At 39.2% G+C, this 26,233-nt stretch overlaps 1 protein-coding gene across 3 annotated transcripts in view; it reads left to right on the forward strand.

Annotated features, from left to right (window-relative positions):
• Positions 1–26,233, forward strand: part of FNIP2 (folliculin interacting protein 2) — a 130,485-nt gene that overhangs the window by 58,106 nt on the left and 46,146 nt on the right. For 2 of the 3 annotated variants that reach the window (XM_031944029.1, XM_031944031.1), the window contains exons 3-10: positions 1,790–1,933; positions 6,157–6,257; positions 6,358–6,429; positions 10,462–10,562; positions 10,756–10,845; positions 12,214–12,285; positions 18,512–18,641; positions 25,870–26,071. In XM_031944029.1, the coding sequence (XP_031799889.1) occupies positions 1,790–1,933; positions 6,157–6,257; positions 6,358–6,429; positions 10,462–10,562; positions 10,756–10,845; positions 12,214–12,285; positions 18,512–18,641; positions 25,870–26,071 (912 nt within the window). The remainder of the gene's footprint in view (positions 1–1,789; positions 1,934–6,156; positions 6,258–6,357; positions 6,430–10,461; positions 10,563–10,755; positions 10,846–12,213; positions 12,286–18,511; positions 18,642–25,869; positions 26,072–26,233) is intronic. The other variant, XM_031944030.1, reaches the window with a different exon arrangement.

Below are 26,233 nucleotides of genomic sequence, written 5' to 3' on the forward strand. Positions count from 1 at the left end.
TAACCAGCCCACTGAGACTTCAAGAAGCCCAGGGTTTGCCTAAGATCACAAATGAGTAGTACCCCCAGGTCTCCTTGCTTTTAGCTTGCTGCTCTTAACATGATACCACTATCCAATTCAGAACATTTTTATAGTAAGTGCTTTGTGTAAGGTCTCTGTGCTGTGTAACTTGGAAGTATAAGGGAAGTTGTCAAGTGAGTCTGAGTCTTCTCCTGCCCAGCCCCATAAAGAGATTTGCACCCTTTAAGAGGTGACTCCATTCTTCCATATGGAGCCTGGTGTACCTGAGTCCTAGATGTATCATCATGTATATGCCAATTAATTACCGAGACTAGAGGAACATCAATGACTGGGGGGGATGGTAGGTTTGGGGAAAGGTCTTATTGGAAGTAGCTGTAAAATTGAGCCTTGGAGATTTGAAAAGAGATTTTTGGTTTTGTATTCTCAGAGCCTAATGTCTGGTGCTGGTATAAATGCTAGTTGAGTTGAATTGAGAAGTAGAAGGTGAAGAAGGTAAACATTACCTGGGGGAATGGATTTTGCCAAGGTGTCAAAAAAGGTGGGAGATAGATTGTCATGGATAGGGACCTGAAAAAGTAGTCTAGGCCAGTTGGAACTTGAGTCATAGAAGTAATGTGAAATTATTCTATAAAGATATGTAAAAGAGCCAGACTGTGAAGGGCTTTACATGAGCTTTGGAGCAGATATATCAAGAAGCTTCTTGAGCCAAGAGTTAACTTGGTCACATCTGCCTCCCCTAGTGCCCCTTTACTTCTCATAGACTAGTTCAGATTCACCTTATAAAATACATGTTTTTGTCTTACAAGTGGTGAGGTGGATTTAAAAATGTTCTGTAGTCAAAGCTTTTCAGACAGTGAGGCAAGTGTGAATTGCCATTATAAATTAGGCTCCCTGAAGTGCTGGCTGTTACTAGCATAAGTGACAGAAAGTGGTGACTCAATTGGAAGATGTTCAGAGGAGCCCAACTTCTGGAGCCAATGCTGGAAAGCACTCTTTAGGTCCTACCTTTCCCTCCTGAGTGGCACATGACTGCTTAATTATGTGCTTAGAAATGCCTAAGGAGAGTCAGGTGAGAGAGTAGACAAGCCATCTCTGCTTACAATAGACTACAGATCAGAAGTTGCCTAAAACCCAGCAGATGAGCAGGTAGCCTGCTAGTTAGAGAATTGGTTTGGCTGTCTGAAAACCATGGGTTCACATTCTGCCCCTGACATACACTGACTATGATTCTGATTGAGTCAGTTAAAATTTCAGTGCCCCAGGTGACTCTTAGCCCCCAAGTTGCTCTGGTAGAGGGGATTTCCTCACTGGACCAAAATTGAAATCAACTACTAGAGGAGAGAGTGAGGGTTTTGAGGAGGGTAGGGGGAATGAGAAGGTAAGAGGAGGAGGCAAGGAAAAGATGACTACTAATTTAAAAATTTGTTTTGCTTTCATAAAAATTAGTGATAGAATTGGGTTTTACATAATCATATTAAGCCCAGTTACTTTAAAAATATCAACACTTTTTAGGTGTTCATTTTTAAATTTTAGTTAAAATCAATAATACTTTTTTTTGACTCAACACCTATATTTATCTTGCACAATTCCTGATCATTACACAATTCTCTAAAGCCATCCTCATCACCAATATTGCAAGTGCAGTATTGATGATTTCTGCTAGCGTCAATTGCTCCAGAATGTTTTATTGAAGGCACTTCCAGGTTACAAAGATGAGCTGATGAATCTGGCTGGCTTCAGGATCTGATTTCTCTCTCTGTGTCCCTAGAGAACTGAGGATGTCCTCATTAAGATGCCAGTCAAGTGCTGCCAGGCCCGGCACAGCAGCAGCAGCAGCAGCAGCGACAGCACCCCTTCCCCTCACTCATCAGTGGGCTCCCTCCACGGCAAGGAGCAGCTTCCCAAGTACCAGGTAAGCGGAGCCCAGCATGGAGGCCGCGCAGTGAAGGGGCTTGGGCAAAAATAGCTCTAATTGACCCAGCAGCCCCAACCTCCTCCTGCTCTTCTTTTCTTAGTGAGGCAGGTGGGGCTAAGTGACTTGCCCAGGGTCACACAGCTAGGAAGTGGGAAGTGTCTGAAACAGGATTTGTCTTCATGCCCTGGGGCCGGGGCTCTATCTATGGAGGCATTTTGCTGCCCCACCTGGATGTCTTTAGGGCTGGGTCAGCCACACATCTGAGCTTTGCCTCCTGATTCCAGATATACATTGATGGGAGAGTATGAGTACCCCAGCTTTCGGGTGCAAATAGGAGAAGTGCCTTCCTTATTTCATCTGTATCCCAATGGAGAGTAGCAGGGATTCCTAGTTGGGCCAGGAAAGTCCTGCAGAGTACCTCCAGTGCACATAAACTTTCACTACCTGGCAGTGCCCAATCCTGCAAAGGAAGCGCTTGATACAGCAGGGAGCTGGTAGATATCCAAGAGAAGCAGAACACACAGAATTTAGCAAGCATTTATTAAACACCTGCTGTTTGCAAAGCCCTGGGGAAACAAGATAAAGGAGTTACCCTTCAGAATCTAGGATCTGGAAGAGATCTAGGATGTCAGCAGAGATGGAAATGCAAGCCCAGGTTGCTGGGACCTTGTCTCATGTCACACCAGGTTGAATGACATAACACTGAAGCTTTGCAAATCACAGAGAACTGCCTAAGCACTGTCCTGGGGCAAGCTGGGATAGGATCAGAACCCACCTCCTCAGCTCCACTCCAGGGCTTTTCCCTGTTCCTGGCCCTCCAAAGATTTGCATTCTGCTGGGAGTAGCAGCCCTTACATTAGGAAGGAGAATTTGAGATGGGAGGAAGCCTTCCCATGGAGTGTGGGAGTGTCATGAAGAGGAGCTGAACAGGAAAGGAAAATTAAAATTCAGGAAAGTTCAGTAGAGCAAATGATCGGAGGCAGGAGTGTTGGTCAGATGGCTGTCTAATTAGCATTGTCAGGGAGCCCAAGGGTTAAAGGATCAGAGACAAGGCCTTTGTTTGGTTTTGCCTGGGAGAGGGGTCCCGACTCCTGCAGCCCTAGCAGTGGTTGACTACATCCAGGGCAGGCTCTCTGGTTTTTGTTGGGCCGAGTGCCCTTGCCCTGTGGGTCTACAAATTTTCTGTAGTTGGGAAAATAAGTGAGATGATATTTCCGTTGGGCAAGGGAAGGAAAGAGATGGGCCTGGCTGTGCAAGGTTTGCAATGAAATGGAGGAGGGTAGGAGTTAGTGATAGAAAGTATTAACCTTCTGCTTAGAGGTTGCGTTGGGGTGGGCAATGACTAATCAAAGGACAGTCTGCTGGAGGGAAGTGAATGACCTTGGGCTTCTTTTCACAGTTCTCCTGCACCCTTCCTTTATCAAAGGGAAACTGAGTTTTAAAAGGTTGGACTTGGATGTCATCTGAGCCTAAATGGTGAAGAAATCAGAGTTTCACTTAGACTTGCACTGTCCATTAAGTAGGCATATTTATACTGCATATTTATTTGGATCTGATTAAGATGATGTAAATGCTTTATAATGTTCAGCTAAAGTGTTGCCTCCAACACAGATTCCCTAGTTGTTATTGCCTTCCCTTCTGAAGTTAATTCTTATATTTTTTTGCAATGGCTCATCTGTGCTTTCTCCCTTCCTCCTACCTGTCCGTTCCCCATAGACAGTCAGCCCCTTGAGGGTAAGGACATGTGTGTGTTTGTGTGTGTACATGTGTCTCTCATGCCTATTAAAGATCCTTGCATGTAGCAGATATTTGTCAAATGATTAATACTTGTTTCCCTCAGCAGGAGGACTACTCAGATAAAATGCATGTGTTATCTGGTAGAGGCTGTAACAGGATTTTTGTTTTTGTTTTTGTTTTTTTTAATTGTTACTGTTTTATAACTGTAACTTTCTATGCTTCGCTTTAGAGACAACTTTGGTGTTTTAAAAAAAAAATAGGTTTTTTTGGAGTTGAGAGATACAAAAACTAGAGATTAGAGAGATTGTAAATGATTAATCAAGGAGAGATGAGGATGTTCCAAACTTAGATCACACGGTTCATTTAACTAGTAGTAGATCGACATGGCCAGAGTAAAATTGTTCAATTGCATATGTGAAATAGAGTCCCCAAGTACTTTGTGGGGTTTTTGTTTGTTCATTTTGAAATGGACTATAATTCTTTTCTAAACCAAGAAGCAGTTTGCAATAAGAGTAACCTTGGCCTAGTGATAGATATTTGTTGGGGAAGAATAACAGCCAAAGATCTGTTATATAGATTACTGTTTATTTTAGCAACAAGATAAAACAACCACTATTGTTTTCTTTGCTGTGATTCTGTAAATTCTCTTTTCTTTCCTGGTTCCCCTAGCCTACCTTTTGTTTAGCCATAATGTAAGTAGTCTAATGAAAGGCATCAATATTTAGGAAGTAGAATGATCTTGTGTCAAGTTCATGAGGATAAAAATAGGAATTAGATTCCATGCATTAAATAGTATGCAACCTGTGGGTAGATTGTTTGGGGTTCAAAGCCATGGGTCATTCCAGGATGAAATCAAGAAGCTCTCTCAATTTGTATCTCAAATGCTTACTGAATCCTGAAGAGACCTGCCAGTCTTGACTCATTTTAAAATGGATAGATTTCGCCACATCATTTCAATATGGAAAGGAGTCTATTGATCAAGGCATTGGGTGGTAACTTAATTGGTTTTGGTATATCTGCAAGTCTGAAGAGTTCGATCCACATGGATGGGTCCCTTTCTACCCTTAAGTGACCAGAAAGTCCCATCCATAAGGCCAGAGGTTAAGAAAAAGTTGTGTCAGGGAAGATGTAGCTTGAAACCTCACTTTGGCAGCTTTGTCATTTTACAGGGTGACCAAAAAAAAACAAAACAAAACTAAGCTAATCCATATTGCAGAGGGAAGGAGAAACCCTAGATAATGGTTCTATCATAAGATTGAGGCATCTAAGTGGCATTGTGAATGGAGCATTGGATCTTGCAATCAGGAAAACTCATCTCCCTGTGCCATGGTACAAGCTCTGATAACTCACTAATCTGAAACATTTCCAATGTGGGTCCAATTATGGGCCATCATAATAGATCCAGCCTAATTAGGCACAAGAAGGCTCAGAAGAAAAGGCTGACCACTGGATAATGAATATTTTAGCTTTACTACCTTCTGAAACCTAACTGAGGTATGGAAGAATGGTCAAGATCTTGTTGCTGAAGGAATACCAATATTTTAAAATCACCTTCTTCATCTCCATATAAGTCTTCTGATGTCCTTTGCTTTTACTTCTTAAACATTTCTTAAAATTTCTTGATATTTCTTAAAATAGCACCTGCCCTTTGGAATTAAGCCCTCCTTATACCTTCTCTGAGCAAATATACAAACAAAAAATAACCAAAACAGTCATTGACAATAACTGCACATTCTTTCCCTCATCCCTCTATCCCTCTGTCCACAGAAAGAGGTGTATTTAATGATCTGTTCTCTGTAACCATGATTGGTTATAGCCAGGTGGGTGGTTCAGTGGATAGAACATTAGGTTTAGAATCAGGAAGATAAGTTCTAATCTTGTCTCATATGTGTACTAGCCTACTAGCTGATAAGCAAAGGCAGATCTTTTAACCTCAGCTGTAAAATGGTCTAATAATAGTACCTAACTGGAAGAGTTGTGAGGTTTGCAGACTTTAATGTATATATAAATATGTATATATTTATAATGTATATAAATTTATCATCATCATCATCACTACAGTTTAACTTCGTCTTTATTTTTCCCCCTCTGTATATAACTATAGTTATTATGCATATTGTTCTTTTGGATCTCTCCCTCTGACTATCACTTAGCATAAAGGATTGGATAAAATTGTGGTGCTCCTGGCAAAGTGGAGGGAAAGCAACTGATCTGGAAGGCCTGCATTCATATCCTGTCTTCAGATACTATGTATCTCAAGTCCAGTGCTTTTCTACCTTTCCTTATTTTCCTCATCCATTAAGTGAGCATAGTAATAGCACTTTCCTCCCAAGGTTGTTAGAATAAAATAAGGTAGTATGTTAAAGTGCTTTGCAAACCTTTTAATGTTACATAAGTGCTAATAACCCTGCTGTTGTTATTGTCATATCAACTACTACTACATATCGACTTTGAGTTTCTTTTCTTCTTTGTACTTGTTGTAGTATACAAGACCAGCTTCTGATGTCAATATGCTAGGGGAAATGATGTTTGGTTCCGTGGCAATGAGTTACAAAGGCTCTACCTTAAAGATCCATTATATACGGTAAGTTTGTAGCCTCTGTCTCAGGGATTGAGAAGTAGGAGTATGATGTTGAATTCTGAATAAATTTTGACAAGTATTTGATTTGTTTTCCCCCTTTCAGTTCTCCACCACAGTTGATGATTAGTAAGGTCTTCTCTGCTAAGATGGGCAGCTTCTGTGGAAGTACTAACAAGTAAGTAGGGGAGTTTCCCCTCCCCCTTGATAACTGCTTTCTTGTTTTTAATAGTATTTTATTTTTCCAAATGCATGCAAAGATATCTTTAAATATTCACCTTTGTAAAACCTTGTGTTCCAAATCCCACCCCCCCCAAACAAGACAACAAACAATCTAATAAAGGTTAAACATGTACAATTCTTCTAAAATATTTCCATATTTGTCATGCTGCACAAGAAATATCAAATCAAAAGGGGGAAAAAACATGAGGGGGGGGGAAGCAAGCAAATAACAAAAAGATGAAAATACTATGCTTTGATTCACATTCACTGCCCATAGTTTTGTCTCTCTCTCTGGCACTTTTCATCAAAAGTCTCTTGGAATTGCCATGAATCACTTCATTGTTGAAAAGAGCCAAGTCCATCACAGTTATTGATAACTACTTTAAAAGGAAAAAATGTTTTTGTTTGAAAGTAATTTATCTTCAAATTGACAAAGTTTTTCATATTGAAAAACGCTCTCAAGATGAGAAAGGGATTAATTTACATTTGGCCTTAGAAGTCACCCAAATAAATTTAGAGTGAGTATAAAAGGTTATTTTATGTTTTTTAGGGATCTTGAAGACTAGAGATGAGTGAATATCCAAACATTGGGTCTGTTTCATCGCCTTTCTATCCTTAGATAGATAATAGCTATCTTTCTCCATGGAAAGTAAAAAATGGAGAAAGAAAAGGGGGCTATGTTGTGTTCCTTCAAATTGCCACATTACCTCCTCTTTGTCATCTTTAGTTTGTATGAAAACCATTTCTGCCAACTCTCAATATTCTTGAATGTATGTTCCTAAATAAGAATAATACTAACTTACATTCATGCAATGTCCCACAGTTTTCAAAGCACTCAATGATATTACCTTGTTTGATCCTAATAGCATCCTTTTAAGATAGATAGGGTAAGTAATAATGTCCCCGTTGTACAGATGAAAAAAACAAATCTTGTGCAAAGTCACACAACTTGTAAGTGGCAAAGTCAGGTCTTTTCACTTTTAAGTACACCTGACTGGTTCTTGTTGTGTGTGGGATTTTCCTTTCCCTCTTATATATAGTCTGTCCTTTAATTTAAAGGGGTTTTTTTGTTTGTTTGTTTGTTTTTAATCTATGCCATTGGAGAGGATTGATTTGGCCAGTATTGCATTTCTTAAGGTATACTGCCCCATACTTCATATGTATACTGCCCCATATTTCAAAAAATTTTAAAGCTTGAATAATGTCAGAAAAGGCCATATGTCAAATAAGGTATGGCAAATTGAAAGCTGAATTAAACTATTAGAAGTCTTGGAACTACATAGAAAAGGTTTTTGTTTTTAAACAAATATTGTTTCTACCAGCATGGTTTCCATAGTAAGATGAACATATTTTTCTGTTGTATACTGCAAAACTGAAAAACTTTTTAATCATCATTCTGTCTTTTATTTTTTTGAAAATAGCATTTTATTTTTCCAAATATATGTAAAGATGGAATGCAAAACTTTGTGTTCTAAATTTTTCTCCCTCCCTCCTTTACTTTTGTCCTCCCCAAGAGAGCAAGCAATTTCATACAGATTAAACATTATTTCCATATTTGTCATTTTGTATATGAAAAAAAATCAGATAAAAAGGGGGGAAAAAACCTTGAAAAAAGAAAAAAATTAACAAAAAAGGTGAAAATACTCTGCTTTGATCCACATTTCATCTCCATAGTTCTCTGTGTGGATGTAATTGGCATTTTCCATCTCAAATCTTTTGGAATTGCCTTGAATAACCACATTGTTGAGATATTGTTGATCATCATATAATCTTGTTGTTTCTGTATACAATATACTCCTAGTTCTGCTCATTTCACTCAGCATCAGTTCGTGTAAGTCTTAATGGGCTTTTCTGAAATCGGCATGCTCATCATTTGGTTTTAGAAAAATATAACATTCCATTACATTCATATATTATAACTTATTCAGACATTCACCAATTGATGAGTATCCACTCATTTTCCACTAACTTGGCACTACATTTTTACACATATATGGGTCCTTTCCCTTTTTTTATATATTTTGGGATACATCCCCAGCAGTGACATTGCTAAATCAAAGGGTATGCATAGTTTCATAGTCCTTTGGGCATAGTTCCAAATTGCTCTCCAGAATGGTTGAATCATTTCACAACTCCACCAACAAAGCATTAGTGTTCCAGTTTTTCTACATCCCCTCCAACATTTATCATTATTTTTTTCTGTCATCTTTAGATATCTTTTCTAATTTGGATATTCACAATTGAGAATAAATTGCCTTTTAAAGTTGGAACAGTGAAGTAAATTAATCCTTTGTTATGTGAATATTTAACTTTTGATAAATGACAGGTAGCTTTAACCCATTAGGATTTTTTAAACTTATGTAAGACTTGCTGTTTTTTTGTACTTTAATGGTTTATTCAATCAGGCCTTTTTTATTTTTGGTAATTAATTTTCTGTTACATAGTTGAAATTTTGAAGTTAACTCTTAATATGATTTGGATGACTATAGTCTTATGTTTTAATTTTTAGCTAAAATGATTTTGAACCTTTTTGTGATAGTATTCTAGACAGCTTGATAATTAAGAAATATATTTAAGACATTTACTCCTCATACACTTCTCTAAGGCCTTGATTACAACATTTGTAGAATTGTGAGTCATTATGGCACTAGGAACTCCTGAAGTCTGATCATTAGGTGGTGAAATTGTTTTGGCCTTAGCAGTCTAAGGGGTGGACAAAATTAGAAAAGTACCACAGTTCTTTGTTGTCAGTAGTCTTTGGCACTAAACTACTTATGGTGATAACTTTTTACAAAGAAAACTAGAGGAAATGAAGAAAGCGTAGCTAAATACAAGGAGCTGATAGCTTCTCTTTGTAGATGTGAATAGAGCAGTTGATTTTATTATAAAACAACAACAAAAGAACCCATCTGTAAATTTCTGAGACTCTTGTTGGCTTATGATGTCTTGTGAAGACTGTTCCTGCCTTGACATCCATTGTTAAGAATAAAGAGGAAATAGCTAGTATTTATATAGCATTTTAAGGTTTGCAGGGTCCTCTTTTTTAACCTCATAACATTTATCTCATTTTTAACCTCATATAATAACTATGGGAGGTAGATGGTGTTATTATTTGCATTTTAAGAGGAAGTAAGAGAGGCTTACAATGAATTTTGTTGTGAGAAATTCAGAAAACTCTGTTAAGTAATTTTAATGGATTGTCCAAAGGGCTCTTACTAAGAATCTTTGTTTGATTGAGAATAGGTTGCAGGATTGCCCATATTACCAATTAAGAATTATGAAGAAGAATTAGGATAAAGGATGTTATCCAAGACAATCACCACCAGAGAATGAAATGGATCAGTCATATGGTGAGAGGGAGAGAGGAATAACCAATGGAAAGCCCACATATGCTCCATTAGTATTCATTTTCTCTTAGGAGATCGATCTAAAGGACAGCCTTCTTCACGATGAGCAAACATCTTGGGGATTTATAAGAGGACATAGACAAGAGTCATAGAAGATGATGGCTGGGTTGCATTTAGAACTTCTGAAGAATGTTGTTAGTGAGATCACTTCTCCAGTCAAATTATTAAAATTTAAAAATCCTTCAGGAAATTTATATCATAAGACACATTTCTAAAACCAGAGTTTTGTCATTCAGTCCTCTGTAGGATGATGGGGGAAGGGTTTCTGTGTTGCTTAATTTTTAAGCCAGCCTTTCTATTGTGCCCTTAAATAATCCTTTAAAAATAATTCATTTTTGTTTCCATTTGGTAGAGGTGAGACTTGAGTCATTTATCAAAGGGATTTTTAGTTAGCAATAGCAAGTACCTGCCAGAATCAATATTAAATGTTTAGTGAATTGAATCATTAAATTTAATTGATATTAGTGATTCCCTTGACTTTCTTAAAAAACAAAAAGTGTTAGCAACTCTCATTTTTATCCTAGACATTTCTCTTGACATTTTTTTTCTCTCTCTCCCTTTTTTCCCTCTTTGGTTTTTAGTTTGCAAGACAGCTTTGAATACATCAACCAAGATCCTAATTTGGGAAAATTGAGCTCGAATCAAAATAGTTTGGGTCCCTGTCGTGCTGGGAGTAACTTAGGTAAAACCCAGAGCAATAACAATGAAAGAACATTTGTAATTACTTATATGTCCTTTGTGTGTGTGTGTGTGTGCTGTGTTCATTTTTGTTTTTTGGTTTGCATTGGGTTTTTTGTTTGTTTCTGCTTTGTCTTTAACCCGTGATTATTTTTTGATATGTTCTGTTCGCCCGTTCCATGTGTCCCGGTCTCCAGGTGTGCTCCAGGTGTGCAGCAGCAAGCTGCTGCAGGGGTTGGCAGAAGGAGGACCTCTCCGGCTCACCCGCAGCGCTTCTTTCTTTGCAGGTTTGTGTGGAATGCTGAGTTCGGTATGGCCCACACATATACTAAAAATCCCATGGCTATTCTTAGCTGAGAATCTTCTTGTGAAGCCTCACTAGCAACGCAAAGGGCTCTCAGGGCTGTAGAATCTGGTGCTGAATATGCTAAATATAAGACATTTCCTAAACTCCACCACCAGGGGACCTTTATTGTATATTTCTCAGCTGATGCCTCCAAATTAGATTTTTGAGCCCTTAGGGTTTCTAAGAGGTTTGTGTTTTCTGATTTCTGCTCTATGAACTGTTAGGTTTGCTGCTTTATCTTCTATCCACTAGTGACTTGCATTCTCATTTAATATAGATTTTCCACACAAATCATTTCTAATAAGAGCATGGGAATCTCATCTTTCTCTTTTCTTCACCACGTTAGATATCTGCCAGTAGCTATTTAAATAGTGCTTATGTGAGTTCCTAGGTTCTTCCCATATAGACTGATTTTGGTCTTGACTGGTAGGTGCTCTTGCTAATGTTGTGTGGCAGTGACATCACTACAATCCATCTTGGATTGTTGCTACCAAATTGTAGAGGGCCTTTGCCACTAGCATAAAGGGTTCATTTATGAAGGGCCACCTTCTTTGGAATGGGGGTTCATTTCACAGTCTGCCCAATACCCTGGTTAATGGGGATCCTAATGAAAGTGACACCCTCCTACCTCCTCAGAGTGTGGTTTGCATGTTGACATACTTTTACAATTTGTGAATATAAACACACTTTGGAAAATGTATAATATTACTTCAGAGTCCTTAACTTTTGGCATGTTGTCAGAGTTGTGAGTGGCAGAATCTGCTCTGCCCTTCTTACCCATCTGTATCTCCAGGTGAGATCAGTAACATGTTTCTAGAAGTCTCTGCTGCTCCGAAGACTTCATTTACCAAGTTATCCCATAATGAAAGAGAGACACAGAAACAGAGGAAAACTTTATTTTTTTAATTGGCAGATATTTTCCTCTCCCTTTCTGTTTTTCTTTTCTTTTTGTCCATAATAATGGCTGTTGACATGGTAAAAAGTATTCTAAAGCATTTAGAAGGTACAGTTGCCTGCTTCTTGGGATGATGAAAACTTCTAAGTATGTCCGCCTGGAAGAAAATGAAATTGGAACCAAAGGGGAGCTGTATTATAGAGTGACTTCTTTGGCTCACACTGTGATCAAGCTTTCTCTGTTTCTTATTTTGACTGCCAGTGGCCAATCTTGTGGTATACTTATGGTTTGCTGACAGCACTAAGTCCTCCTGGCAGTTCGGCATCATTCTAGCAACTGTAAAAGCCATCTTGCCTGTGGAGGTGGCTGTTGTGCAGGGGGGATTGTGATGACGTGTCTCTGCCTTCGTTTCAGCACACAGCACTCCTGTTGATATGCCTAGCAGAGGCCAGAATGAAGACAGGGACAGTGGGATTGCCCGATCAGGTACGTACACTTCCTTTTGTTAGTTGATTAGTAATAAATTATGGTAAAAATACTGTAAGGTTACAAACTGCTTTGCTCACAGCTCCCTAAGGTAGACTGACAGTATTATTTTCCTCATTTTAAGAAAATGGATGAGAAAACTGAGGCTCAAAGATTCAATAATCTGCTTGGTTCCATATGTCTGGTTAACATAGAATTGGACTCAACTCAAGTCTTCTGTTCTTAACACTGTTTTAAGCTGCTCTCCTATTACATATAGCTCTGGTAGCTGAAGGATGTAGATTAGTAATTAAGAAAGGTCTCCAGTTTACTGTCACCTTTCCATACAGATGAATGAGTAGATTACCAAAAAACAAACAAACAAAAACATTTATTAAGTACTAACTGTGCTAAAATCCAGAGATTATAACACAAAAATAAAACCAGGTCTATCCCCAAAGATAGACCTAATAGAGAAGGACAACAAGTAGACTAAAGGATGCCAGAGAAGGACATTTTGACATGGAAAGTTATAGGAAAATGAGGATCTTGATGAACCTCTTCCAATATTGATGACCATACTGTATTGATTAGTGTCCCTTAGTGACAAGGTGATTAGTTAGAAGATAAACTAGGGACTAAAGTAAAGCATGCTTGGAGGAAAAGGAAAGGAAAGAGAATAAACACTTAAGTGCCTAGTGTCTGCCAGGTACTGTGTTATGTGTTTTAGAAATATCATCCCATTTGTTGGTCAGCACTCACAAAATTAGAATGTTGGGGTCCCCAGCTCTGGAGTTCTACAGTTCATTTCTCTGAAGTATGATGTTAAATGCTATCTAGGTAAGAAGGTGACCAGATTGTGAGATTTGGTTTTCTGGTTCTATAGGTGTAGACCTTCAACGTTCAGCTCATTGAAAAGTGATAGTATCCTGGGGAAAACTAAACCATTTTATCTCTTATGAGACAGATTTAGACTTCCCCCAGGAGCTGATTTAATAATTGACAGTAAGTAATCTCTTTCCATGAGAATAACCAGTTCAGAAAACCAGAAGTACCTGCTGAATTCTGTGTTTGCACACTAAGATAGTGGCCATAGGATTAAGCCTGCTCCAGCCAACAAGAGAGGGTGGCTCTGAGCCTCTTCTTGGAGACATATTGTTCTTCCAAGCTTGCCTTTTTTCCAACTTTAAGCTTACTTTTTTTTTTTTTAATTGTATCCCCATTACTTATCATAAAATCCTAAATTCAATTCAAGTTGTTAACCTATCTTTGAATATACCTCATCTCTCCAGTCAAGGAGGAATTTACAATGATAGGGAAATAAAAGATATATTTATTGATGGTTTTGCTCTGAATTGTAGAAGGGGACTCACACTCTCAGAGAAGCAGAGTTGCTAGAATTCTAGGCCTCTGACATCTTGCTTACCTTCCTTGCCTTTGTTTTCCCATCTTTTATTTTAAAAAGAGAGTTGCCACACAGCCTTTCTGATACATTCTCTCTGTGATGTGCAGCCATGATATACAGTTACTCCTTTGTGCCCAGTTCATGCGTGGGTGCTCTACTGTGACACATGGTATTGTTTTGAGGAAGCAGCATGATCCCAGGACATGCCCTGTCAGCCTGCTTCCTGCTGGAGCACCCCAGCACACAAAGACCCTGGCTCTTCAGCTCTTGGCCTCTTTGGGCCAGGCCACAAGTTCCCTCCCAGGGCTTCGCTGGCTGTTTAGTAAACCTCTCAATCCGTGCCTAGATTCAATACAATCTTCCCATTTTATTGTGATTTATTGTGAATTACCCAGTTTACCTGATTCATATATATTTCATAAAGTTTATGCAGTTGTTCACACTTTTTTTTTTTTTTTTTTAGTATATTGAGGCCTACAAAATTCTTCCCTAACAACAATGCAGTGAGGTTCCCCACTTTACAAAATGAAAAATCTGAAGACTAGAGGTGAAATAACTTTACCTGTCTTCATACAGGTAATAGATTAGAGCCATTATTCAAAAGATGTCTCCTGACTTGTAGTCGGACATTATGTGAAAAAGGGCCCATGAGATCAGAGTACCTAGGTTTGAAAACTCTCTCTTTCACATTACCAGGTGACTTTGGGCAAGTCACACCAATTCTGGGTCTCACTGTCTTCAGAGGTTGGACCAAATAACTCCTCCAAGGTGTCACTGCCATCTCCAAATCAGTGATTCTGTGATCATGGCATAGTGACTCTCTTAGACCAAAAAACACAAAGACACCATTCATATTTGATTTAAGGACTATTGTCCAGAAGGTTACTTTGAATTGTAATATTATTTCTGAGGGAAATAATGCAGTTTAGGTAATTTAAATTTTTAGTCCCTTTTTGAGGAATATGAGCATGGAAAAATAGGTGAAAATTAGAGACAGGATTGGGTTCCATTTAAGGAAGACTCTAAAAAAAATTTTTTAACAGAATTGTCTAATGCCATGTAAGGGGGAAAAAATCTTCCCCACCACTGGAAGGATTTAAGCACAGACTTTTGTTTTGAGATGCTATAAGAAGTGACTTTTTCATAGAATAATAGGAGGTTGAACCAATGTTAAGATTCTGTGAGTTCAGGAACAGGGCCCACTCCAGAGAATAAGGAAACTTATCAGTATTGTGAGCAAATGATTAATCCTGCATGAAATATAACTAAGATCATGTGTATATTGAAACATTGCATTTAAGTGGTGAAGAGTCAAAATTATACCAGTAATTCAAATGGTAAAAAGCCTTTTCAACTAAGACCTAGTAAGGCCATGGCTGATGTTGGATTTCTTTATAGTTTGGTCTAAGGTTGGGAACAGAATCAGCTTTTACCTTAGGTAAAAGTTTATTGTGAATAAACTGAGACCTGGGACCAACATGACTCACTGAGTCAAAGTTTATAATTAGGAAGAGCTGAATTTATTTTTCCAGTCTGTGAAAAGCAAGAAATTGAGTAGCCCCTGAAGGGGGATAGTAGATGGCTGCAAAGATCTATTTGCCTTGGGCAAAGCTGAAAAATCCAAAAAACAAAATTGGGGGTATGACTAGGAGTAGACTCGATTTCTCTGAGTGGCCATTCAGGTAAGGATGTGTTTTGAGGAAACTCATTAGCCCTAGCTCAGGTTATAGAAACCAGTACTTGAATTTGTTCATCAGGTTTCAGACTTGAACTGCAGCTAGAACCAGTTTTTCTTGCCCCCCCCTTGAGAAACAAGCAAGTTAAGGTACTGAGCTGGAGCCAAATTGTGGTGTTGCCAACAATGTGAATGAATTCTAAATGTATTCTAAGAAGATGATTTAGTGAAGTTTGAAAGCAATGCTGAGCTAAGACTGAATGTATTTGGGGAGAACCAAAGGAATCCCTCGTGGTTTTCCTATAATTGAGAAATGGCAAATATGATAAATTTGGAGAGATGGGGAACGTGGTACAGAGTTCTCCAAAGAAGAGTTGAGTGATGGTAGGGAAAAAGGTATGGAAAGCATCAGGAAAGAGCAAAGAGAGTATCTCCTCCTTGGCTGCTGTCCTGTAATCAGAGACATGGAAGAGAGAATGACTGCTCCTGGATAAACTAGGGAAGAAAGAGGTTGGTATCAGGAAAAAGCAAGTTTTAGTCTATGGGAAAAGAGTATTGGAGAAAAATGCTGTTTTTCTGTTCTTCTAAATGGAAATGTAATTGGATTCTCAATAACAGTTCACTTTATCCCACTGTATTTAGTAGTCACTCTGACTCAGATGCATATTGCTCCTGAAAGACAGCTGAGAGAATTTTCAGAATACTGCAGTCCTAAGAAGCTAACTATTCCTTATATTTTGGGGTTCTTTAAAATCTCTAACTTACGGTTTATTGCAGAACTTAATTAGGTTTTTTTAATGCTAAACATCTAGCTAAGATGCAGTTAGATATTCTGAATGATCACACATTTTAAAAAAATCTTAACTCATAGCTTAAATATTTTTCCCTTAGAATGTTATCTTATTTTTCCAAATACATGCAAAGATAGTTTTCAACATTCATCTTTGTAAAACTTTTGTTCCAAATTTTTCTCCCTCTTCTCTCCTCTCCCCCCTCATCAACACAGTAAGCAAATTCTTCTAAATATATTTCCATATTCATCATGTTGTGCACACACACATACACACACAATCGGATCAAAAAGGAAAAAAAAAACATGAGGGGGGAAAAAACTAGCAAACAACAAAGAAACATGAAAATACTATGTATGTTTCCATCTATATTCAGTCTTCATAGTTCTCTCTGGATATCAATGACACTTTCCATCACAAGTCCATTGGAATTGCCTTGAATCACTTCATTGTAAATAAACATTTATTAGGAGCCTCCACCATGCCAGGACCTTTGCTCGGTGCTGGAACAAAAACAAAAAACCACCTTCAAAACAAACAAACAAACAAAACAAAATAACTCCATGGAGACTGCTCAAAAATCACTGTACTGGAGGAAAATATAAACACAAGTAAAAACTAAATAAAATTAACTAATTTTAGAAATAATTGTGTTTTCTTTCATAAATTTAACCCCTTGGTGATTTAGCTTAGCGGAACTTGGGAAACTTAGGAAAAGCCTTCCTTATGAGGAGCTTGCTCCTGAGCTTTAAGGCTGGGATTCTTTAGCCCCATACAAATGCCATCTTGGGTTAACAGGTAGACCACCAGTTAGACTGGGCTAGAAAATTTAAGGAGAATCATAAGAAATCAGATTGGAAAGATGGGCAGGCAGAATGGGACATGTATTTTATTCTAAAAGCAACAGAGCTGAGGCTCAAAACTTAAGCTCAAAACATTTCTTTTCTTTTCTTTATGGATTTCAGTGGCATATGGGGCCAAGAACTCTATTCGCTTAAACTGGATTTGACAGGTGTTTTTTGGAGCCAACAAGGAAATACATTTGTATTTCTAATCTGGGGCAAGAAACAGATGTTTTAGGCTTGGTCACCAAAAGGGAGAAATAGTAAATTCAGTGTACCAAAATGGGAAGGACTTTAGAGAAAATCTAGTCCATCCCTTTAATTTTTTAGATAAGGAAATTGAGGTGGCCACCCTCCCTCCCTCTGCTGCTATCTATCCCTCTCTGGTTAAGAGGCTGGGCCTGAGTAAGTTCTGGATGAAAGTTGAACTGCAAAAGCAAAAGTTTTATTAAAAGAACTCAGTTATTAGAACTGGGGCCTTCTGAAGCCCAGAATGACCTTTTCATTGCTCCGAGGGTTATTCTCGCTTTTGTGACTTGTCTGCGAAAGCTTTTTGCCCCCTATAATGATAGATTGCAGGAGGAAGGTGAGATGGGGGGTTCCTCAAGAGTGCTCTGGTGGGGGAAAGGGTAAAACTTGGATTCTGTACTTAAAGAGAAAGAAGGCAGCTGGGGAATTGGCCCAGAGTTTGTAGGTGGTGTTGGTCCAGATTCGGGCTCTGGTCATTACCAGCTGTGGGACCCAGCCAGAAGTCATTTAACCTTTCTCCTCCTCATCTGTAAATGAAAGATTGGATTAGATGGTCTCTAGGTCCCTTTTGGAAGCAGCGAGGTGGCACAGTTCAAATCCAGCCTTAGACACTCCCTTGCTGGGGGAGCCTGGGCAAGTCCCATAAACTGTGCTTGCTTTAATCCACTGGAGAAGGACCTAGCGACCCCTCCAGTGTCCTTGCTAAGGAAATTCCCGTAAGCTCAAGAACAGTCAGCTGGGACTGAAACAAGAGCCACAACAAGGGTTCCTTGGATGCAATAGTCTTGTGTGTCGGCTGCTTGGGGCCCTACAGGGCAGTCCCAGCCCCGTGGGCAGGCCCAGGGGCAGTTGGGCAGGCCGGGCCTGAGTCTGGCTGCTTCAGAAGGGAGGGATTTGAGAAGCTTGTATTGCTTGAGTTCACCTTTCCTCTGAAATCTTAGAGGTTCTGGGAAGCCTTAGGCCAATAGATTTCTGAACTGAGCCCAGGTAAAACGGAGCAGGGCAGGGCTCCCTCGGACAATCAGAGTGGGACACCCCCAGGATAGTCCTTTCGCTTCCAGCCTTGATCAGTGCAGACCCACTTTTGGTTTAAAAAAAAAAAAAAAAAAAAAAGACACCCACAACCCAAATGGTTGCTGCCATCTGCTGGACGTGAGCAGTAGACCTCTGGAAACACTTTTTCTGGGCAAATCAGTTTATTAGCAGCACATTCAGCTTTCACTTGTATGCATTGAAAAGTCCATTGGAATCAGTCAGTTCTTTGTGCCCTTTTCCTCTCTACCAGCTTCCCTGAGCAGCCTGCTGATCACCCCTTTCCCGTCTCCAAGCTCCTCCTCCTCCTCTTCCAGCAGCTACCAGCGCCGTTGGCTTCGGAGCCAAACCACCAGCTTAGAGAACGGCATCGTCCCGAGATGGTGAGTAGCCCGGGAGAGGGCTGGGTACAGGGGTCTCTCCCAGGGAGCTCGGCTGCTAATCAGAGAGAGCAGGCGAGCTCTAGCCTGAGTCTGCATCGACATCCGGCAGGGGATCTCTGGGAGCATAGGGGCACCTCGTGTGGCCGTCACGTGCTGGGCTGGGAGTACAAAAGAGGCGGTGTGAGCTCGAAACAAACACACGGACCTGAATGGGCCCTTTCCAGAACTGCGGCTCCGAGAGAGCGCGAGTGTCTCCGACTTAGCCACCAGTGGCTTTGGGAAGTGAGAGGCACTCCTAGCTTTAGACTTACTTTCGCAGCTACCCCAAAGTGAGATTCAGATCAAATGGAGGAGAGCTTGCATGCATTTTAAACAGAGGCAGATGCCTTCTTAGCCTCGAGGGTTTTCCTCTGTGTTTGCTTCAATAGCACATCTTACAGGCATGGTTATCTTACTTTCCAAGTCCTTTGTGACTTTGGTGATTGATTCTGTGTATCATTATCTTATGGCTTAGGCCGGTGACCTCGCACCGAGCTGAGTGCTGCAGGAGGTACATCTCATCCAGTGCATGCTGGACACCAGCAATGGGCAAGACAGTCTGTCAGGCCCTTCTGGAGAAAGGAATGGAAATAAAAGTCCTCTCCTTCAGGAGCTCAGCAAATAATGAGGCCTGGGAGGCAGAAGTTCCCGTTCTCTACAGAAGGCTCCAGAATGACGTGCAGAGCATGGGTTCCGTTGGTTAGCATGGAGTCATGCGTGTTTATACTTGTTTGGGGGCAGAGGGTGATGAGAACAGACATCTCAAAGCAGCGTTTGAGGCAGGCCCTGAAGAATACATTTCTTGAGTGGTGCTATGGGGGCATTTAGCCAGGAGAGGTAATTAGCTTTTCTGCAAAGGCATTCCTGAGATGGTTCGGTAAGAATAGTTGGTATAAAAGATGGCCTCAAAGCCTGAGGTGCACGCTCCCACAGATCTACACAGTGTTGGTGGGAAGAATGGCCTCAAACTAAAGTAGAGGAAACTGGGGGGGGGGGGCTTCCTGGACAGGAGTTCAGTCACAAGTCCACTTCAGACGCTTTGTAGCTGGGTGAACCTGGGCAAGTCATTAAACTCTCAGCCTTAGATTCCTTGACTATAAAAACAGAAATAATCACAGCAGCAACTTCCCAACATTGTAAAGATCCGTCCTCTGCTCCCCCTCACTGCCTGCTCTGAGCAAAGAGCTTTGCCCCCTTAAAATTCTGAACTACTTGCTGATTTTATCTAGAGACCCAAGGGATGTGACTGATTCTCTTAACCAATTACAAGGTATTTCCTGTGTGGTGTTGGTGTATGTTATCCAGGCGTCATCCTATAGGCCCTTTAAACTGATTAAAGTCTCACATTTTATGATGGTATTGGAGGAAAATTCCTTATCCCCAACTATACTTTGTGATTATATTCTGTATCTTTTGGGAGTTGAAATGCCTTCCTTAAATTATGTGCCAGAAAACCTGTGGTCTGAGTTGAAGGATGTGGATTTGCAGAATCTGAGCTGGTTTGTTCCATCTTCCTTGTCTTACAGATGAGGGTCCTAAAACCCAAAGGGAAGGGGACTTGAATTTCACATATTGCAGTTTACACAGAGATTATAAAGCCCTCCTCTCCTTCAGATTTGTTCCAAATAAGCCCACTTCTTCAACTGTGTTTCATAACCCCATAGAGGGTCTCCTAACTGAAGGCGAGGTTTGCAGAATGATGATGTTTTATCAGTAAATATTTGATTGATAATGCCTATTTTATATTGCTGTATAAAACATGTAAAAATTTCTTGGAAAAGGAGTTATGAAAGGAAAAAATTTTAGAAACCCTAATCTATATAACCATCTGGTAGTAGACCATATTTAGCAGCCCTAGTCCACTTTTTAAAGGACTCAAAAGACTTGTCAGTTCAGAAAACCGAGTATATGGGTTTTGGTTATTTCTACTTTGCTTAAAGCTGTCTGATGACACTCTCCATTTTAAGGGATGACAGGGCATTGCCTGTTTCCTTGCTTTGTAACCCCTCCCATCCCCTACCACACAGGCAATATTTCCTCCTCAATTTTGATTTGTCAAGTCCTGCTCTTCCTTCAGAGCATAGCTCAGATACTCAGGCCTACTCTGGACCTTTTCTGATTCCATCCACTTAGAAGGAGATTGGTTTTTCCCCTTTTGAAGTTACTTTGTGAAATAATTTTATTTAATCTCCTCCTCTAGGATGTAAACCCTCTGAAAGGATAGACTGCTTCATTTTTGTTTCTGTCATCCCAGTGCCTAGCATAGAGCCTACCAAATATTTTCTAAAATGACTTTTTATTTATTTGCTTATTTTTGCAAACATCATTTCTCCTTTTTCACCTCTTCTTCCTGCTCCCTCCCCCCCAAAAATAAAAATAAAACCCGAGTAAGCAACTATACATAATTCAACAAAACAAGTTTCTATGCTGGTCAGTCCAAACTGCATGTCTCATTATGGATTTTTTAAATAATAAAATACATGCAAAGATAGTTTTCAACATTCACCCTTGCAAAACCTTTGTTCCATATTTTTTTCTCTCCCTTCTCTCTTCCCTCTCCCCTAGACAGCAAGTAATCCAACACTGATAAATATGTGCAATTCTTCTAAACATATTTCCACATTTTTCTTGCTCTGCAAGAAAAATCAGATCAAAAAGGAAAACAAAATTGGAAAAAAACAAGCAAGCAAACTGCAACAACAAAAATGATGAAAATGCTATGTTATCATCTGCATTCAATCCCCATCATCCTTTCTCTGGGTAAAGATGGCTCTCTCCATCACAAGTCTATTGGAATTGGCCTGAATCACCTCATTGTTGAAAAGAGCCAAGTCCATCACAGTTGATCATCACATAATCTTGTTGTTGCTGTGTATAATGTTCTCTTGGTTCTGCTCACTTCAGTTAGCATCAGTTCATGTAAGTCTCTCTAGACCTTAGACCTTTCTGAAATCACCTTGTTGATCATTTCTTATTGAACAATAATTTTCCATTATATTCATATACCTAATTTATTCAGCCATTCTTCAACCCATGGCCATCCAGTCAGTTTCCAGTTCCTTGCCACTATTAAAAAAAAAAAAAAAAAAAAGGCTACTACAAACTTTTTTGCACATATGGGTCCTTTTCCTTTTTTATGATCTCTTAGGGATACAGATCTAATAGAGACACTGCTACATTAGAGGGTATGCACAGTTTGATAGACCTTTGGGCATTGTTCCAAATTGCTCTCCAGAATGGTTGGATCAGTTCACAACTCCATCAACAGTATATTTCACTATGCATCTTTTAAGTTCAGCTTCTCCATAGTAGGAGGCAAGTAGCATGTTTCATTTTGATCTTTGGAAAATAGGGTTTGGCATCACACCAGTAAGAATTCTTAAGTCTTTCAAATTTGTTTTTCTTTAACAAAAAAACTGTATAGCATAATTTTTAAATTATATGAAATTTATTATATAAATCGTTTTCCTAATTCTGTTCATTTCTCACTCCTCTATGAATTCAGAAAAGACTTCTCAATTCCCTCAGAAACTGTTTTTACTGACATGTAGTATTTTTACATCAAATCTATAGTGTGTAATGTTTATTGAATTGAAGGAAGCACCCTGAGTGTTGAATATGTACATGATTAGCTTGAGTTATTTCTAAGAGACCCAGCTCCATTTCTGTCATCAACTAGCCATTTGCCCTGAACAAGACTTTTGCTCCCCTCTGCTTCAGTTTTGTCATTTGTAAAGTGCCATTTGCCCCTGATGGTTTCTGAGGATAAAGGGAAGTCAAGGATAAAGTGAAGTGAAGTTAATGTATGATATTAGCAGTGGTCTTAAATCATCTAGTACATACTTTCTTCCAACCCCTGCTCCCAACCCCCTTTCCTTATTTTATAGATGAGAAAACAGGCTTGAGAAGTTTGAGACTTGCACAAAATGATGTAGCTAATGAGTGCCAGAATTGGGACTAAAACCCATGTTTCTTGCCTGACAGGCCATACTTGTGTCTACTGTGTATGTCAAAATTTTGTGTGTGTGTGTGTGTGTGTGTGTGTGTACATATACTTCATTCGTCTAAAAAGGCAAGACTATTTTAGGATGTAACAAGAATGAATTCAGGCTGTCACTATGATGTCTCCAGACTGATGGATCTCAGATGAGGGTGTTTTAGGACTGTGGAGTAAAGTCGAGTTGTCTATCTCCTGGCACAGGTGCTTAATAACTGCACTTATTGTTCCCATGGGTTCTGCTATGTGTTGTACAGGTAAATGTGGCATCCTCATGGCTTTCCAATAGATGGCGCACTTTCTCCTTTGATGGAATTGGGGCCAGAGATATTAATGGACTGACTTGAGAAGGAACTTCAAAGAAAATGCACATCTCTTTAATTTTAATAGCTAAATAGCTATTTGTTAGCTTTAATGACAATCTGTATCTAAGTTAGGTGAAATGCTTTTTGTTACTAGGGAAGGTTCTTTGTTGAGAGCTTTTGGATAGTGGAAATTAATTTTTAAGAGCACCAGTAAATTAAAATAATTCTAGAAATGTGGTAATTAAGGTTTTCTGAAAGAAATAAATGAAAGGGCGAGCTTAGGATGGAAATGAGAGGTCTTCCTTTTAGCTTTATATCAATAATCTGTCCTAGCACAGTGTCTGGTATATCAGAAGTGATTAATACTTCCTTGTCTGATGGCATTTGTTTAGAAGCGTAAATACAAATTGAATTTGGAAGTATTTCTCAAATAGACACAAAATGCTAGAAGATTAAATATGAAGTCTCTTCTTGCCCCACTCAGATAGGAAAGCTAGGCCAGAGCAAGACATAAGCTGACTGGTTGATCTGAGTTGAGTGACATGTTCTGGCTGTCAGGGCCTTCTTTAGTTGGTGTATTCAAAAAGAAGATCTTTGGGCCGGGCCCCCTTTCAGTTTCAGTTACTTCTTTTAAAAATCCCTGCAGGTGCTTTTCATGATAAAGTGCCCAGAATTTGTAACTGCTTCCTAGAAACTTTGCATTTTAAAGTGTCTGGAGCAGCCTTATCTCAGTGATCTTTTTAGAAATGGAGCCAGTTGCATAATTTTATCCCTCTGAGGCTAGAAAACTATGAACCCCTCACTTTTAACTTTTAAAAAGCAATTGCTATTTGCAAAACTTTGGGGGATATTTACATTGAAGTTTTTATATCTTTTTTTTTTCCTGAAGCAATTGAGGTTTAAGTGACTTGCCCAGAGTCACATAGCTAGGAAGTGTTGTGTCTGAGATCAAATTTGAACTCAGGTCCTCCTGACTTCAGGGCTGGTATACCACTTAGCTTGCCCTTTCATTGAAGTTTTTAAAAATTAAAACACTAGGCATTTATAAGGGAAATAAAATTTATGTCTAATTCCACTATGCATAATTAGTCTCCAGTCCTCAGTTTCTATAAACTGGAAGTAATCATTCTTGCCCTTCTCAAGCTTCCTGAGATATTAAGAGATCACAGAAGCAGGATTTAGGATAACTTGGAATTCAGCTGGAAGCATTAATTAATGCTTCCTCTTTGTATTGGAAGATGCCTGAGTAATCAATGTGGGTAAGGAGGTCTACCACCCACCCCACACTCTGGGAAGTCAGAGTTGACAAGTTGACCAAGGGACAGTCAGTTGGCATGCCTTTTCCAAAAGCATCAGTAGTAACGATGCAGAAACATTTCTCCCAGGCAGTGTCTGGAGGTTTGGTTCAGAGGGGAGACCGGCAGCAGGCCAGTGAGGAAGATACGAGTTTCCTGTCTGAGTTTGTTTAGATTCTTGAGATCTTGGGGTTATAGAAGACTGAGGTCTTCCTCTTAACACTGAACTTAGCCAAGATGGTTAAATAACAAGGACGACCCCCATCCCTTCTGAGAGTCCTGATGGCACCTGATGAGAAAGTTGTTTTCAGGGTTGAGATTTCCCCTTTCAAGAAGTAAATGATGCTATGCTGGGTACCATTTGTGATGATTAAGAAGATATCCCTCTGTAGCTCTTTTCCCTAGTTCCTTTAATCAAGTCCAGTTATAGGGATGGATAGACACAAAAGAGTAGAAGGAATTTAAATCTCACGAGTGTTTTATACCTCTCTTCAACACAACTTCTAGGTCAATAGAATTATAGATTTAAAGTTGGAGGGGACCTTGGAGGCTGTGGAGTCCAACCCCTTTTGCATTTCAGATGAGAAAACTGAGACCACAGAATTAGTAAACATGAGAGGCAGAATTTGAGTTAGGGTCTTCTCCATCTACTATGCTAATGAACTGCCTAAGAGACTGTTGAGACTGTTTAATAATGATGTCGGCTCCAAAAGGACTAAGCATTCATGCATTGTTTCAAAATTTTTTTTTAAATGAGCATTGTTAATGGCTTTATTCCTGAAAACAACATGAGGTGAACTGTTCTTGTTATTACAGTTTTTCAGAAGGGGAAATTTTAAAAGCTGAGAAGACAGGTTCAGTTAGTAGGAGATTAAATTCTAGGTTCAAACTATGAATTTTCTTTTTTAAAAAAATTTATTGCTGTCCTGTTTTCATAACACAATGATGTCTTATTCTCATCTCCCACACCTGGAATCTTTCCCATACTCACAACAGAAAATAACAACAAAACAGTTAAGCAGAGCTATTGTCTCTCCTTGTTCCTAGATTTAGTCCTGAAGGGGATTCTGGAGCTTCTGTTTCATCACTGGTACTTCTGGGACAAGAAGGATGATTGTAATTAACATTTGGCTTCTTTTAGTGTTATTTTGGTTTGCGTTATTGTAGCACTGTGTAATTACTCTTACTTTTTCTGTTTAATTTATATCAATTAATACAGATCTTCCTGTGCTTTTCCAGATTCCTCACTTAGTTTTTTAAAGTACAGTAATATAATTCCATTCTATAGTTTGTTCAGCTGATCTTCAATTTACAGACAATCACTCTTTGTGTTCAGTTTTGTGCTATCACAAAAAGTATTACTTTTTTGTCATTGATCTCCTTGTGGATATACATACAGTAGGGATACTACTGTCTCAAAGAATGAGTAAATTAGGAACTTTACATGTTTGCAAAGTCAAAATATGAACTTCTTGGGTCGGGGTCTTTTTGACTTCTGGCCTGTCTCTGGGATAATTTTGTGGGGTTAATTTATTAACTTTTCTGGTATGATCAGACACATGACACATAAACTAATTTTTTCTCATGCATAGGTCGACTGAGGAGACTTTTAGCTTGGCAGATGAAACCTGCAGTTCTAACCCCGCCATAGTTCGAAGGAAGAAAATCGCCATCAGTATCATTTTCTCCTTATCCGAGAAAGAAGAGGCACAGAAGAATTTCCAGGATTTCTTTTTCTCTCACTTTCCTCTCTTGGAATCCCATATGAATAGGCTGAAGAGTGCTATTGAAAAGGTAATGAATTTCAGGCTAATGGATGGGGTGGAGAAGCAATAGTAAAAGAACGCCACTCCTTGCCAGTGGAAAACTTAGGACTGAAAATCAGGGAAACCACTGGGGATTAACCGAGTTTTGGGGAGTAATTAGAAATGAAGATCTGGATCTCCCTAGAAAACT

The sequence above is a fragment of the Sarcophilus harrisii genome, chromosome 6 (assembly GCF_902635505.1).
Source record: "Sarcophilus harrisii chromosome 6, mSarHar1.11, whole genome shotgun sequence".
Taxonomy (NCBI): domain Eukaryota; kingdom Metazoa; phylum Chordata; class Mammalia; order Dasyuromorphia; family Dasyuridae; genus Sarcophilus; species Sarcophilus harrisii.